Consider the following 16,121-nt stretch of genomic DNA (forward strand, 5'->3'; position numbering starts at 1 on the left):
GGCTGGAAGCAAGTGGAAAATGAGAAAGGGGGCGCGTCACATCGGCTTTCAGTACGCGCGCGAAATACAACTGTCTTAACACTTAAGATTTGGGATTGACCGGAGTTCGAAAGGAAAGCATGCTATAGCCGTCCGAAGACTCGCAAGGGGACGGGACTTGGCAGACAGGAATGTGAGTTTGTAAACTGCTTTGGTTTCAATCGCCACAGGGTGATTCCACGAGAGATTGAACCAGCAGGTCCACTCAACATTTTCATTTCTTTTGGTTTTTATATATGTGATTCGCACTCAAATGAATCGAACTTTTTTGTCTCGAAACGGCGTTTTCACTACGAGAAAAAAAATGTTTTAGGATTGCGCGACGGCCCCGCTCCCACCGCGGACTGCATTAGGTGCCAACTTTGCGTTCCCGTGGAAGGCAGGCAAAGAGCGGTACGTCAAAAATGTTTCCTGTTTCATGTAACACACCAAAGTGTAAGTCAACTGCATGCAAATATTGTGTGCTTTATGAATTAAAACATATATAAAAAATTCTAACTTTAGACCAAGTGCAACAAACACACTAACTTTCAGGACTTCTACCTCAATCACCTCAATCTGTATGGCATTAACGAGTTCGAAAGCTACACATATTATAGGCCAAGGCATCTAAATTATTTGTGAAAAATATGGGCTCCAAATAAAAATATAAACATAAAAAAATTATTTATAAAAAAAACACATTTTCAAAAATAAAATTGTATTGAAAAAACAAAAGAAAAACAAAAGAAACTCGGTCTCGATTTCATTACGACTCTGGGGTACAACTCTCCTTAGGGCAGAGAGAAAGAAAGTGCAAAAACATGTTGCATCATTTGTTTCTTACAAAACTTTTAACCGGTCAAAGTGCCGGTTGCAAAGCGTCTTGACTCCGGCGTTTTTTCGATTCTCCCCACTGCTAAATTTTTTTTCTAAAAAATTGCAACTTTCTTTTTTTCGCAAATAAGAGAGTTTATGTGTTGTAGCCAGCTGTCAGAGAAGGTATTTTTCCAGATTTTGTTTTGCTTGTGGCGATTGGGAGCGATTGGGATAGAGATAATCAAGATTAAAATTGTTACCTATACGCTCATCATAATTATTTACGTCAATAAAAGCTCACAAATTGGACAAAAATGAACGGTAAGCAAAGGACTGATTAGATGAATAAACGAACACGACAAATGAGATCACGGCAGAAGGTGGCAAACCAGTAAAAAGAATATTGGTATAACCATTGTTTTAGTAATTGTTTTTATACACTCTGTTTTGTTTGATATTATTTAGTTATTTGGTACTCCACTACGCGCACCTTCTGCGATAGAAACAATCTGTTAGTGTGTAATTTAAGTACACGATAACCTGACTGAGGTTGTTCGCCCCGAAACCCGCAATCTGCAACGCTGTGACTAATATAAAAAATGTAGAGGGTAGGCTTTAGAAAAGAAAAGGTGGAAGTAGCAGAAGAAAAAAAAAGTGCTAAACTTAAAATTCCATGCCTCAAAGTGTCGTTTTGCTGTTGCCAACTGACTTCTGAAGAGAGTTAGGGGTGATATAAAAATTATTAAAAATAGTACAATAAAAACACACAAAAAGAAAAGAATCATACCTCTTTATTGTGTTTTGTTAAATACTCGGCAACACTCCGGGTAACCTCCTGCGCTATTAATTTTTTTACAAAGCAGCGCTCGCGGTCGATGGCGAATTCCTTCCAGTGAGACAATGCTTCCACGTCAGTGAATACACCAAGTTGTTTAGAGTAAAGTATTTTTTTCCGTTTGTTTCTTGTTTCACATTGATCTTTCTTCACAGGTTAAGGAGTCGCACACTGTCCTCCCGCATTTTGTGCTTCTGGACTTTTCCGGTCTGAGTCCTCGGGAAGGAGTCCACAAAGAGCACGTATTCCGGTATCTTGTACCAGGGTAACTGAAATTATAAAGTTGTTTTGTTTTAATTATGCGTCCGCATTGAACAAAAAAAAAAAAAACTCAGAATATTTGTTTTATATAATTTGTAATATTGAATAAATATTTTTGTTATCCTCAAGTGATTACCAAACTTAACTATATCCCAGCTTCTAGTGGCAGAACGCTTTCATAAGTTTATTCCCCTTGACCCTGGGCTCGGAAATATCTCGCAAGATATAGTGCCTTGCGAAACTATATTTACCGAGATGACATTGTAGGGCGTGCCCTTGAACGTCGGAGGAGTGGCACTACGCCCTCCGGGATGCATAGATCCAAATGAAAGCTGAGTAATATGTTCCTACTTTTAGAGGTCACGCTTGTCTGTCTATGTCTCAAGTATAGGTGCGTTTCTTTACAGCCGTGTTTGGGGTAGATTATAGGGTCATTCTTCAAGTATTCAGAATGCTGCTGAAGACTGGAGGTGTCTCTCAACAGGTATGAACTTGTCCATTACCTCCTTTTCCTTGCAAAATTTCTTGATGTCTTCTGAGGATAAGGTTTTATTTGGTTTCAGTTTGATCCAGACACATACTCGTTCAACTGTCTGCTCGTCCGGTACTCCAATCACCTGTCAAGAAAAAATTAGAGGGAATTTTAATTTAGTTTCTAATGTTTTATGTAAGCTCCAAACTTGCTTTTATCTGTATGCAGTAAAGGAAGGGAATACTGTTGAAAGACCTACGATACTGGTTACGTATTTTTAAAATATATCAGGTGCAACTAAAATTTAAGTCTCTTCATTCAGGTCACTTCAGCCGCTTGTTGAAATGCTCGCTTTTTACTATTTTCAATTTGTACGTTGTGTTTAAACCATTCTTTGATTAGTGTGTCTTGAATGTGATGATGCCTATTTTCGTTTCTTACTTAGTAGTGTTTTTGGAAAAGTGCCAGAAGTGCACCAATCGTGGGGACATGGTGGTTGTTATGGACACTTTAATTATGATTTTTAATTATTTATTAATATTGTTGTTAATAATATTAATAAGAATGAATTGTTCTTATTCTTCTTATTATTATTAAGTACTTAGGTATCTACTTTGATTGTTATTTATCATGGAAAACACATGTCTTACTTCTGCCAACGGTTGCGAACTATTTCTTGTTTAATGTATAGTTTAAAGTGGTTTGTACGTTTATGTATAAAAAGAAAGAATTATGCATGCCCTGGCGTACAGTTTACTGAGGTATGGCATTACAGTCTTATTCAGTTGTTATCTTGTATGGCACACAAGAATCGACCGCATCATGCGTGGCCTTCCAAAAAACGTTGCTTACCACCCGGAATACTCATCGACCGATAACTTCCTTCGCCTAGCTTGAACTACCATCGTTCTTCTCTTGATTTCTACAAACGGTCATCTGGAAACACTTCTGGGGGCGCGAGTTTAAAATCATTTCGACACCAATCCGTGAGCTTCGAGCAGCTCCACTTTTCCATACCCCAAGAGTGAGAATTCGCTATGGTGAAAGTATGGGCAAATAGTATGTGCTGAACGTTTTCGATACGATTCCAGACTCTTTGCTTTCCCCGACTTCCAACAAAACATTTAAGAAAAATCTTAGATCTTTGTTTTCTTACGTGTTGCGACAGCCATCGTGATAGCAATGGGAAGCCTACCTGGGCAATTGTATTCTATTTTTTTTTTAATTTTCATTTCTGCACACAACCTTATCGCAGGATCCAACGTTTTCAAAATTTCAGGCCTATTTTTTTGCCTTTGCGCTGATTTTTTTTTATCAACACAGGCTTTTATGTTTTGCTTTTTTCCAGTAATGTAACTGTTTCCTGAAGACCTCTTCGAACCTTGCAACCTGTGTCGTAGAAAAAAGTCAGAAAGTGCGTGCGTGTTTTTTTTTTTTTTCTTGCTTGTACGAATACGATTGCTAACTCTTCTCAGCCACAACTTCGAGAAGCACTTTCCTATTTTTGTGGTGATGCGCAAATGAAAACGTGCGTGCCTGTGTGCATTTTGTATTACTTAACTTTTTTATATTTTACCTTTTCCGCCTTTCAAAGAGCTGCACTGTTTTTTTCCAACGGAACTGTATTATTTCGATGCTCGCGAATTTTTCTAATTTTGTTTATTGAGCTGCATTTCTTACTCCTGTTTGATTTTTTCTTAGTGTAATCTCTGGACCTGGTCTTACAAGCCCTAACTGGCTTTGACCAGTCCGACTACTACTACTACTATTATTATTATTATTATTATTATTACGGAGAAAAGAAGTGGTTGGGTTCAGGCGTTCCTCTCTATTGTGCTATATTTTATCCTGAAACCCTGCTCTGAGGGCCCAGATATTTCCTGCAGCATTGTGTGGTGAGAAACTAGACCTTGTTTCTCTACCGGTATAAGGAGAGGATCCCCTTCGTGCCTTCTAGTTCGCCCCCTAAAGGCCCCAATTCTGGTCCTGATCAACGCTGATCATCGCACCACACTACCGAATCTGCTACCTGAGCAAGGTCTTCCAGAACAACTCGTTCGATGTCAGCGCTATTTACCCCCCTTGTGAGGTATTGCGATCTTCTGCAACCTGGTGCAAGACCAACCATAGGCCTTTCAGCGATCATCCCTTCCTTGCCGGGAACCGAAAACCAGTGTACTGCGAATATCTATTTTTTCGGTGACCGTTCAAGCTGTGCACAATTACCGTTTAGACGGTGTTGCCTTTTTTTAGGTGTGCTTACGTTTCCTTGGCATATTTTTCTATATCCACATCAGCCTATAACCGTGTTTGCTTTGTGTGATGCCTGCGTAAAATACATTTCCCAGGACGGCCGTCACATGACGTGCTTGGTTTGCGCGAAGGACTACTATCTGGGGAAAACGTGTCCTGGAAGTACGATAACCTTCCAGCCAAGTAGTCTACCCACGCGAAGGACATACATGACCTTCGGTCGGAGGTGGGGGCACAGAATACCACGGTTTCAGAGCAGACACAGACTATTGAAAGCCTGCAAACGGAGATGGACGACGCTGAACAACGGACTCGCCTGCAAGATATAGAAATTTATGAATTAAGTGTCACACCTGGTGAGCCTTTGCCCTCCGTCTTAGTGGGGCTCGCAGAGAAGCTTGGAATTGAAGGACACCAACCATCCGACGTGGTCTCCGTTTACAGGCTACAGGCTAAGCTAGCAATAAACCCTTCTCTTCAGGTGAAGCTTGCATCCGTTACCGCTAAAGACAGATGAATGCAGGCGCGTGGTCCTCACGGACAATGTTCGGGATGATTTTGCTGATCCCTGGGACATTGGGGTCGAGGGCGCAGCTGGACGGCGTGGGTGCAGTGACGCCAGGAACTAGGTGATAGTGGGTGGCTCGTGCTTGAAGGGCACGTTCGATGTTGCTGGCCTCCGTGATGAAACCTTAGACGGTGGTAGGCGGGCTCCGAACAAGGCCTTTGAAGATGTTTTCCTTCACGTCACGCATAAAGACCCGCAGCTTTTTCTCTTCGCGAGCTTTTGGGTCGGCGCGATTCATCAGGTGGAGAACGTCATCGACGAAGCTTGTGAAGCTCTCTGTTGGCCCTTCGGTTCTCGCTCGCAGATGTTCTTCGGCACGCTGTCGCCGCTGCTGGTTCGCAAAGGGGCGTCGCAGCTTGGCGCGGGTTTCTTTCCACGACAAAATCGACGCTTTGTGGTTCTCGTACCAGGTGCGGGCCGTGCCTTCCAAAGCAAAGAACACGTTCTGCAGGCTCTGGTCAGTGGTTCATCTATTATGGCGGGCTACCTGTTCATAGTGCAGAACCCAGTCCTCCACGCCCCCGTAGATCTCGCTATGGAAGGTCGTCGGGGTTCGGTGGACGACGGGCAGGTAGACGACAGCGGCGGCGGTCGGGGTCTGCGACGACTCGTGGTCCCTCGTCGGCCTCATTGGCTGCTTGGTCTTGTTTGGCAGCAGTCCGTATTTCGGGTGTAGGCCCTGGATGCGGCGACTTACTCGGGTCGCGATGGTGTCTTCGTTGGGTCTACCTGTGATTGGAGTCGGACCTGCACTGCGGGCCCCCAGAGGGGTACGCTGCAAGGACTTGCATTACCCGCACCTCCACCAAAATACTACAAATGATCAGGCGAGGAAACAAACAATAACTGAAGAAACTGAAAGGTATAAGGGGACCAACTTGTGCGCAAAAATAAAAAAAAAGGAAAGAGAAGGTAACAGAAGAGCGTCGCGGACGTCGAAGTCGGCGTAACAGCAGAGACGAACGCTGGGGTGAGACTGACTTCGGCTTGCCACGCGAAACGCCTCTTGTAGACGCGTGGGTTTCTGGAACATTCGGCCTATAATGTTCGGCACATAAAACATTCGTAACTCGATCAAATGAGAATTTTCTCGAACTTACGAGAACGCCAAGTTGAAAAAAACAAATAAAAAATCATTCGCTGGAATCGAACCCAGGCCTCTCGCGCGACAGCCAATCGCGTAAATCCTTCGGCCACGCACGCGATCGCTCCGCGAAGCGCGTGGCAATATTCGTAAACGATATTTGGATGCCTATATTTTGAGCGGATGGCTATATTTTCCGCGACAAATGCTCGATTTTGGAAAGCGCTTCAAAATCCGACATCGAGGAGCTCAACGTTTCTTGTGGCATCTGCCGCACACATTACGTTGCCGGCTTTTCCACAGTCACTTTTGGTGTGGTTATCAGCTTCTCCACTCGGTGGCATCGACGCGTTGCAACCTCGTCTCTTCAACCGCCGTAGAGTCAGTCATTTAGGCAGCCTCGGCAGTCAGTTTTGATCGCGGGTATGATTATCCGTACTAGCTTGCGCGATGACGAATCACCACGAGAGCGACGCCGAATGGGAGCATGCGAACGATCAGCAAGAAATCTGCCATGACGAAGGCACCACGGGATAGAACACATCGTAGACGCGACAAGCGGCTCGGAATAGAACACGACTTGCGTGATTGGTCTGCTTTGTCGTCCTAAGAAGCAGAAGATCCAACATGGCCTAGGGTGGTTTAATGTGCGCTTTGCTTGGGCTGATGACATCTGATTATTCGGTTCCGGACACTTATCTTTTCGTTATGTTCTGAAGCGCGTGAAAAGGTGTCTCCCTGCACGTTGTTATTGTTGACAGTGCTATTGCGACGTTTTGTTTACGGCAATTTCTTTCTCGTTTTTTTAGTGCGTTCTGTCGGAATCGTGAGCTACAAAGGATGTTATCACACTATATAAAATGGAATAGACACATTTTAACGAGGACAACTCTACATTGACTTTGTACATCAAATCCTTGCGACTGTGTCGAAGCCCTCGCCGTTTCAACGAGTGAACCGTGCGTACAAGGCATGGTTCTGGTGTCGGGAAACCAACGACCTCACAACATCTTCATAAACCTTCGCCACCATCTACCAGGTGCGATCTGGTCATCGCGCCATTAACCTTCAAATATCAGAGTTCACCAATGAATGATTGATGCTTTTGGGTGCAGATGGAACTAGGTTTTTACCTAAGCAAAAAAAACCCAGTAAGTGTTTTTTTTTCCTAAACACACGTCTTTTATGTAGAAACGTTGACGAAGCACCGTTTACTCTCCGTGGTTTACACCGAACAAAACCTAGGTAACTTTACTTTGATTTCAGCGCCAAATGTAGCAAAAGAATGGCACTAATTTTACCCGACGATGGTGTGGGGCGACGATAATGATCCCTTTATAAGGAGAACCCGAGGGACAAGGGACAAACACAAATCTGTCCCTTGTCGCCCTGCTTCCTTTTTCCAGGGATAATTATCGTCATTCTTCTCCAGCTCGCTTGCACCTTTGCATTCCCTAATGAAAAATACATCAGGCAATCCTGGTGTGATAGCAGAGAACCCTGGGGTGACACCAGAAAATCTGTTGTGCTCCCCAGCAATGCTGGTGTATCGAGCACATGAGCCTGGCGTGTCGAACAGAAATGCTGATGTTCCCGCACACCAGCCTTGTGGGCACACCTAGAGAGTCTGATGTCACACCACACGGGCTCATGTACCCACCATGCGGCCTGGTGTGCACGCCACGCAGTCTGATTTCACACCAGTGTTGTATTTTTGTTGATTTTTCCCCGGTCCGCGAGGGTGTTTTTGTTTGGTTTCTGTGACGCCCCTCCCCCCGACGTGGTGCCTCGTTTCCTCTCGTCTTGGTGGTTGCCGGAGACCCCGTGGCGGGTTATTTTGTGCTCAAGAAGTGTCCCCCTCGTCCCCAGCACTTTTCTTGATGGCCTTGAGTCTTCGGGCGCTCGCCTCTTCGGTGGTTTTCCTCCCCCTTCCCGGCTATATTCTTGTTAAAGTTTGAGAAAATAAAAGAGTCTGCTCTGTGAGTCGAAGCTGAAAAAAATGTGTTGGCGCGCTTTCCTGGCTTCCGACGAGCTAAAGATATGTAGACATAGTCTGGTAGCAAAACAACAAAGAAAGCTAGTGATTACTGCAGTTTTTGGTGCCGAAACCCGGGAATTAACCGCCAGATCATGCCTACGAGCCAGGAGGGCGTCGACCACTTGAAGCGAAAGAGGGCTATTCTGCAAGCCGCCACACAAAGATCACCAACGAGATTGGCGTTATGCTGGCCACGGATCGAACCGACATCGGTAAACTCGAAAAACATTTGATATTGTTCTGCTCAAAGCGGCTTCCCTGAAATAGCTGGACAAGGAAATCAAGCCATCTGTCAAATATGATGCCTTAGGGGAGGAGATAGCTGGCGCGGAGGGATACGAGGAACAGATTAGCCTAAGACACGAGTCAACCGCAAGCTGAAAGGCCAAGAATTGCGGAACGACAAAACGTCCGGTTCTTCGACGCAGGGCAGTTGCTCTGGACAAGCTCCAGTTGATCACGGCCAACTCCTTACTACAGTAAAACTTCCGAAGCTTTATTGTCTTGGTTTTTTGCTTCTTTGAAGAAAGTAATTATGACAGCAGCATCACTGTAAAACTTATCATTGTACATTTCTGTGAGTAAAGCGACACCTAGTCAACAGGTGCTCTGTTTAACAAAACCTAAAGTCACACCAGAACACCAGGTTGCCGGTGTCACACCAGAACACCAGATTGCTGGTATCACACCATCACATTAATTTATGGTGTCATAACAGAACACCAGATTGCTGGTGTGAAAATGTCCCAAATCACATCTATGAAAAAGTCTGGTGTCACATCACGTCAGACCAGCCCTCGGCCTGGTGTATTTTTCACTAGGGTTTAATTGCACTATGATAGATGGTGTGGTGATTTATTGAACAGAGGAAAACAAGTCAAGGCGGCGCTGTCAAAAAGCAATCCTCTGTAACTAACGAATCTACGCATGCACATCTCGCACTGTCTGCCGTACTATCAGAACCATACCTGCGCCTCCTCGAGGTCCGGGTGAGTGCTGAGGACATTCTCAATCTCCAGCGGCGGCACTTTCAAGCCCCTGTAGTTGATCATCTCTTTGATGCGGCCCAGGAATGTGAGCCGACCGTCCTCGCTCATTGATCCCTCGTCTCTGCGAATGCGTGTTCAGACCGGAAAACGTATTTTACACCAGCCTTCCTATTTTATCTTATTTGAAATTCCTTAACGTTTTAAAGACACACCAGAAAATATTGGGTTTGTTCGACTTAAATCGCATATATAACAAATGAAAAATACAGAATAGCGACGTCGCTATTAAATATCTCTTCAAAAACGCTGAACTTGCCAAATCATTCATTTTAAGTGAAGATTCAAAACAATTATTTAAAAAAAAAGAAAAGAAATCAGTAACTGCAAGTTGCAGGCATCGTCAAGTCCTCCGAGTACATGTGCGGAAGGCAGTTCTAATCAATGGCTTCTAAGGGTGCAACGTAAAAAAACGAAAAGTAGAGGTGCTAAAATTTCTCATCTCCGCGGAATTGTCTGCCCCAGCGAATTATTTCACATATATATATTACCATCCTATTGAGGCGGTATGCCTCTGCCGAAGAAAATGACAAAAAAAATACTCTCCAGGTAGTGAACAGCTGTGCAAGAATACACAAGATAGTAGACTGTAGAACCCTGCATCATTCATGCGTTGAATTTCAAATAAGTTTTTAAGGAAGCGTTTCTAGAGTAACAACAAGATCGAAACCTTGAGAAAAGGAAAAAAATATTGAGAAATAATATAGCAATAAGAAAGAGTACTGTTCTAAAATTTGAAAGCAGAATCATTCGGTGTGCAAAATATATTAAATGTCATGAAGGATATAGAGGGGCGTACCATCTTGATTTACAAATACTTTGTTAACAAAAAAAAAATTGGCCACTTCGAGGTTGGCCACATGTGTCCATATTCTCGACAAAACACCCCAGGAGTGGAATGCCCTTATACCATCTAATTCAAAGTCTCTTTATGCGCTGCTGGAACCACTTTTCTTAAGTGCCTCAAACACACGCCTGGACAGCTGCATCCATCCTTTAAGTAACCGCGAAATGGCGTGCACGCGGGGATTTTTTAATGACTCTTACAGATGATAATTACTGGGAGAGCGGTCCGGCAATACGTAAGCCCGACGAAACTTTGCACTGGTTCTACTACGCGCCAAAAAGACAGCCCAAACCCGATGAGGTTCCGTTAAATCACTATGTCGTGTGTATTCACGTTAGGTAGTGACACCCGGTGTCTGATCTAGTTCCGACGTCTTTTTGCCACGTCGTACAAGCAGCCAGACGTTTGGTCGCACTTGGGTATGGCCCGGCCGGGCTCCTAGTGGCTATTGCATGGTGGCCGTTGTCTCGCGGGGAAGGAGCGACCAGCCACACCGGAGTCCGGAACCCAAGTGTTTATTATCACTTCTCTCGAACTAAAGATAACCCCGAGCATGCGCACTAGCATGGACGCATTGCCGCGGGCCACGCGAGTGAGAACTGTCGTGTCATCACTACATCCCCCTTCTAAGTTTTACAAGTCCAAACGTACCGGTCGCCTAACTTGGCGGCCCGACCGAGTTACTTTTATCGGCGTATTGTCCGTCGACGTTGATGTTGAAGGGGAGTACGTCAAGTTCGTCGGCGCTGCTGTTGGTGCACGCTCAACTGCGGTCGGCTGTTGTTGGCTCACTGCACCCGGACTTGCTCTTGCCGTTGAGATCGCCGGACTGGCAGGAGCCGTAGTCTCATGGGTCGAACCGCCGGGATCCGGAGCGTCGAAACCAGCCGGAGACGCATCGAATGGTACCAGGTGCCGGCGGTTGCGTTGCAGGACTCCTGTCCCGGTCTCGACCACGTAGGAGCGCGGCCGCTTCGCTGGACTGAGGACTGTTGCTCGGTACCGCACGTCTTGTACCCACACGTCCTCCCCTACGGACAGCGGGCGAAGTTCGCGAGGGGCGTGACGGCGATTGAAGTCCTTTCGCTGGCGTCTTCGGGCCTCCCCGTCTTTTCTTTTGAAGTCCCTTCGTGATGGCCACCCCGGCTGCAACGTCGCTGGCATCTTCGGTACCTTTGTCTGCAACCGTCAGCCCATTAGCAGTTGGGACGGGCTGTAACCGGTCACTCCAGGGGTGTCTCGATACACCAGGAGGGCCATGTGCGGGTCCCTTGACTTGTATAACAACTCTTTCATGGTCCGCACCATACGCTCCGCTTCCCCATTCGCCTGTGGGTAGCCTGGGCTGCTCGTGACGTGCTGGAAACCGTAGCTCTGGGCGAACTCGGCGAACTGTCTCGAAGAAAACTGCGGCCCATTGTCCGATACCAGCACGTCGGGGATCCCAAACCGGGCGAATGTGCTTTTGACTGCTGCGACGACAGACGTTGAAGTCGTCGACGTCAAGCTGATGACCTCTGGGAAGCGGGAATAATAGTCCACGACGAGCACGTAGTGTCTTCCCTCGAGCTCGAACAGATCCGCTCCGACTCTCTGCCACGGACGACTGGGAGTCGGTGTGCTGATGAGTGGCTCGAAGCGCTGTACTCTTGTCTGGGCGCACCGCTCGCAGGCTGTCACGAGTTGCTCTATTTCGCTGTTTAGAGTAGGCCACCAAACTGCGTCCCTTGTTCTTGCCTTGCAGCGTCCGATGCCCTGAGGGCCTTCATGTATCAGCTGCAGTATCTCGTGTCTCAGCGAGCGCGGAATGAAGATGCGGCGGTCTTTGAGTAATAAGCCATCGCACACGGTGATGTTCCCACGTTCCTTCCAGTACTCTCGTAGATGAACAGGAACTATGGACAGATGTTCTGGCCATCCCTTTTCACAGAACCGTTGCAAGCCCGAGCAGATGCCGTCTTCTGTTTGGTGCTTTCGTAGGACTTCTAGGCGGGATGACACGAAATCAGCTGCTGCTGAAACCACTTCGCCGACGAAGAGTTCTATGGTGTCCACCCGACGTTGGCAGTGCTGATCCAGTTCCTGCACCGGAGCCCTTGACAGGGTGTCCGCCGTAGCGAAAAGTTTGCCGGGGACATAAAGAACGGTGAACTGGTAGCGCATGAGGCGGATGCGTAGTCGCTGAATTCGATATGGCATCATATCCAACTCCGCAGATACCAAGAGCGTGACGAGGGGGCGGTGATCCGTTTCGACTTGGAAGTCGATGCCTCTCAAAAACTGATCGAGGCGCTCGACCGCCCACGTTACGGTCAGGGCTTCTTTTTCGGTCTGGCTGTAGCGAGTTTCGGTGGTTGTGAGAGCCCTTGCTACGTAGGCCACTGCTCGTCTCTCGCCGGAGGGCTGATCTTGAAGCATGACGGCCCCGAGTCCGTAAGAGCTTGCATCAGCTGAAACTACTGTTGCGTAGGGCGGGTCGTACTTGGCCAACAAGATATGAGAGCTAAGCATGCTCTTTAGCTTCTCAAAGGCCGCTTGCTTCACGGCGCCAATCAGTTCTCTGATTGGCGCCGTGATGTCCGAGAGGTGTGGGATGAAGCGTCCCACGTGGTTCGCCACTCCTAGCAGCCTTCGTACCCCGCCGACGTCCGAGGGTATCGGAAACTTCTGCAGGGCCTCGATCTTTTCGGGATCCGGGCTGATTCCTGTCGCGCTGACCAACACGCCGAGAAACTTGAATTCTGAGGCACCGAAGCTGCACTTCTTGTTCAGTTTGACACCTGCCTCGTCGAGCCTTTGCAGCACTTGCTGGAGTGGACGATCGTGCTCGCCCTTTGATGCGCCGAAGACGAGAATGTCGTCGATCATGCTCACAACTCCTTCCAGTCCCTCTAGAATGCGACTCATCTGTCGCTCGAAGTACTCTGGCGCTGAACAGATGCCAAAAGGCAGCCTGCGGAAACAGAACCTTCCCATCGGGGGTATGAACGTCGTCAGCTGCTGACTTTCTTCGGAAAGCCTCACTTGGTGGAAGCTTGCAGTGGCGTTCAGCTTCGAGAAAACTTTCGCTTGCCCGAGACGTCCGAGGATGTTCTCGACCGAAGGTAAAATGTGACGCTCCCTCAGTACGACTTCGTTAAGGCGCGTGAGGTCTACGCAGATGCGGTAACCTCCTCCTGTCTTCGGAACGACGACCATGGCCGCGCACCAGTCTGTGGGGCGGTCAACCTTGCGGATGACTCCTTCAGACTCTAGCTTCTTGAGCTCACCACGAACGACGTCGTGCAGCGGGATCGGGACCCTCCTCGGCACGCTTAGAGCGAAGGGCTTGGCACCAGGTCGAAGCCGGATGACGTACTCCTCCTTTAGCTCCCCGAGACCGTCGAAAAGCCTGTCTCTCCGCAGCACCGCTGGTGTCTCCACATTGTCGACAAACTGAATGACTCCCAGCGCTTGTATTGCTGGGAAGCCGAGAAGAGGGGGGTGTTGTGAAGGCATGATGTAAATGTCCTGCACGGTCGACTTGTCCCTCCATTGCCGCGTTGCGGGGAACGTGCCCAGTACTTTCAGGGGGTGGCTTCGGGGGCCCGTGAGCTCACCTTCTGGTGCACGAAGCTTTTTCGGTACTCCAGGGAATGAACTCGACACCACGGTCACCTCCGCTCCAGAGTCCACTTTGAAGTTCACGTTGTGTCCGTTGACGGCCACGGTTGCGAACTTGGCTCTGGTACGGGCGCCTGCCGCAACTGTGTGCAGCTCGACGGGTCCCATGGCTTTTTTTTCGCAGACGGCTTCGAAGTGTCCAACTTTCTTGCACCACCTGCATCTTGCCTCTTGCCGGACAGTCGGAGCGGGGGTGAGGTGACCTGCCGCAGAACCTGCAGCGTCCGTCGCTTGAGCAAGGCTTGGGAGTCCTCTTTGCGCCTTCCCCCGACAAGTCGGACCGCCGTTGTGATTTCGGAAGACGTTTTCGGACTTTTGCTTCGGAGACCACAATGGCAGGATTTGGTTCCTTCTGGAAAACTTCAGACCGGGCCTTCACGGCATCTTCGTGAATACGGGCCTGAAGTCTCGCGTCTTCGAGCGTGAGCCTTGGCGTGCGACATAGCTTGTCTACCAGGTTAGAGTCCAGAAGACCGACGACAAATCAATTGCGGACGAGGCGTTCTTCGACTTCCGCGGAGGCGTAATTGCACTTTTTGACGAGCGTACGTAGTGCAGTGTAAAAGTCGTCTACTGACTCGCCTTCAGCCAGGACGCGACGGTGGAAGCGCACGCTTTCGTAGACTTCGTTGACCGGGTGGATGAAGTGGTCGGTGAGCTTCGTCTTCACCGCTTGAAGAGCGCACCAGTCGTCGCTTGTCAAGGCCAACGTGTCTAGGAGTCGACGAGCCTCACGGGAGCCCATAGCGTACAGCAGTGTCCTGACTTGCACTTCGCCCGGCGCCTGGTAGAACCCAAAAGCGTAGCAGTAGACGTCGAACAGGAAAACCCATTCTTTCCACTCGCTGGGGTTCGAAAAGTCGAACTTCGGAGGCGGCTGGATACCGGCGGCGCAGAACTGCGTAGGCTTAGCGTCTTCGTCCGCCGTGGCGGGCGTTGCAAGATGCGCCACGTCGACGGCCCACTCACTGCGTCGCTCCTTCGGGACAGATCCCACTTCTGACACCATGTCTCGCGGGGAAGGAGCGACCAGCCACACCGGAGTCCGGAACCCAAGTGTTTCTTATCACTTCTCTCGATCTAAAGATAACCCCGAGCATGCGCACTAGCATGGACGCATTGCCGCGGGGCACGCGAGTGAGAACTGTCGTATCATCACTACAGCCGTGATATAAAAAAATTGCACGAGTACACTTAAGATTGCTCACGTGTAGGAAGTCGAAATCATAATAGTCCCGCGGGGGAAATGTTTTGGAGTAATGTTTCTGCACGCAATAAAGTCTAAGACTACGTATTGGACGACGTCGAGGACGACTTCCTAGAGGTCGACACCAACTGCGGCATCTAAGACGACCTCTAGGATGACGTCTAGAACAACGTCAAGGACGGCGTCTAGAACGACTTCTTGGACGACCTCGACGACGAGGTCTAGGACGACGTCCAGAACGACGTCTAGGACGATTTCTAGCTCGACCTTTAGGACGACCTTAAAGAAGACGTCTAGGAGCACGTCGAGATTGACGCCTAAAGGACGAAATCTAGAGCGACGTCGAGAACGACAGCAGGAGGACAATTAAGGAGGCTGTGGCGTGTTTGCGCGGGCGGCCGTGCTCGCCTGCAGAAGGCGCCGTAGATTTAGACGCTGCTGCCGATGTCGATGAAGTAGATGTGGACGAGGTCGCTTCACAGCCCATCGCACGAAGCACAAAACGATTACAAAAAAAATGGGAGGGGGAGAGGTATGCTTATGCAGCCGAGAACTTAGTCTGCATCAAAGGGCGACTTATCTCCTCGCTGTAGATGAGAAATTTAGGCAGCGCAGTAAGGCGATTGAAAAATAGAATTTTGTACAATCATCAGTTTATTAAAAACATAACTGAGGCTGATAGCAAGACATAAAACGAAGCTATTCTTAGACACCAGTTTTTAAGCAACCTAGCATACTGTATGTAACACAAAGTATTCACGTGAGATCTTACAGTTACACGGATACGTCGTGTATGTATGTTCCTTTCAAACTCTTAATGAAAACGTTCTTTTTAATGAGGACGCAGTGGTGCACAAAAGCATTTCATTCCGACATTGCACCTTTGCGTGTGCCAAAATATAATCGCGAAAGCTGTGTTTAATATATAATAATTAAAAATATCACATCCACAATTGTATAATAAAATATTTAAAAAAATTAATCAAGCTTGTAACGTTCCATAACACAAA

At 47.8% G+C, this 16,121-nt stretch overlaps 1 protein-coding gene across 1 annotated transcript in view; it reads right to left on the minus strand.

Moving 5' to 3' along the window:
* Window positions 1-1,238: 1,238 nt before the first annotated feature.
* Window positions 1,239-16,121, minus strand: part of LOC115330883 (medium-chain acyl-CoA ligase ACSF2, mitochondrial) — a 115,647-nt gene continuing 100,764 nt past the window's right edge. The window contains exons 14-16 of the mRNA XM_029992919.4: window positions 9,317-9,458; window positions 2,437-2,550; window positions 1,239-1,941 (exon numbers count right to left, since the gene is read on the minus strand). Of these exons, the coding sequence (XP_029848779.4) occupies window positions 1,822-1,941; window positions 2,437-2,550; window positions 9,317-9,458 (376 nt within the window). The 3' untranslated portion in view covers window positions 1,239-1,821. The remainder of the gene's footprint in view (window positions 1,942-2,436; window positions 2,551-9,316; window positions 9,459-16,121) is intronic.

Source organism: Ixodes scapularis, unplaced genomic scaffold (genome assembly GCF_016920785.2).
Source record: "Ixodes scapularis isolate PalLabHiFi unplaced genomic scaffold, ASM1692078v2 PGA_scaffold4__175_contigs__length_147842914, whole genome shotgun sequence".
NCBI lineage: Eukaryota > Metazoa > Arthropoda > Arachnida > Ixodida > Ixodidae > Ixodes > Ixodes scapularis.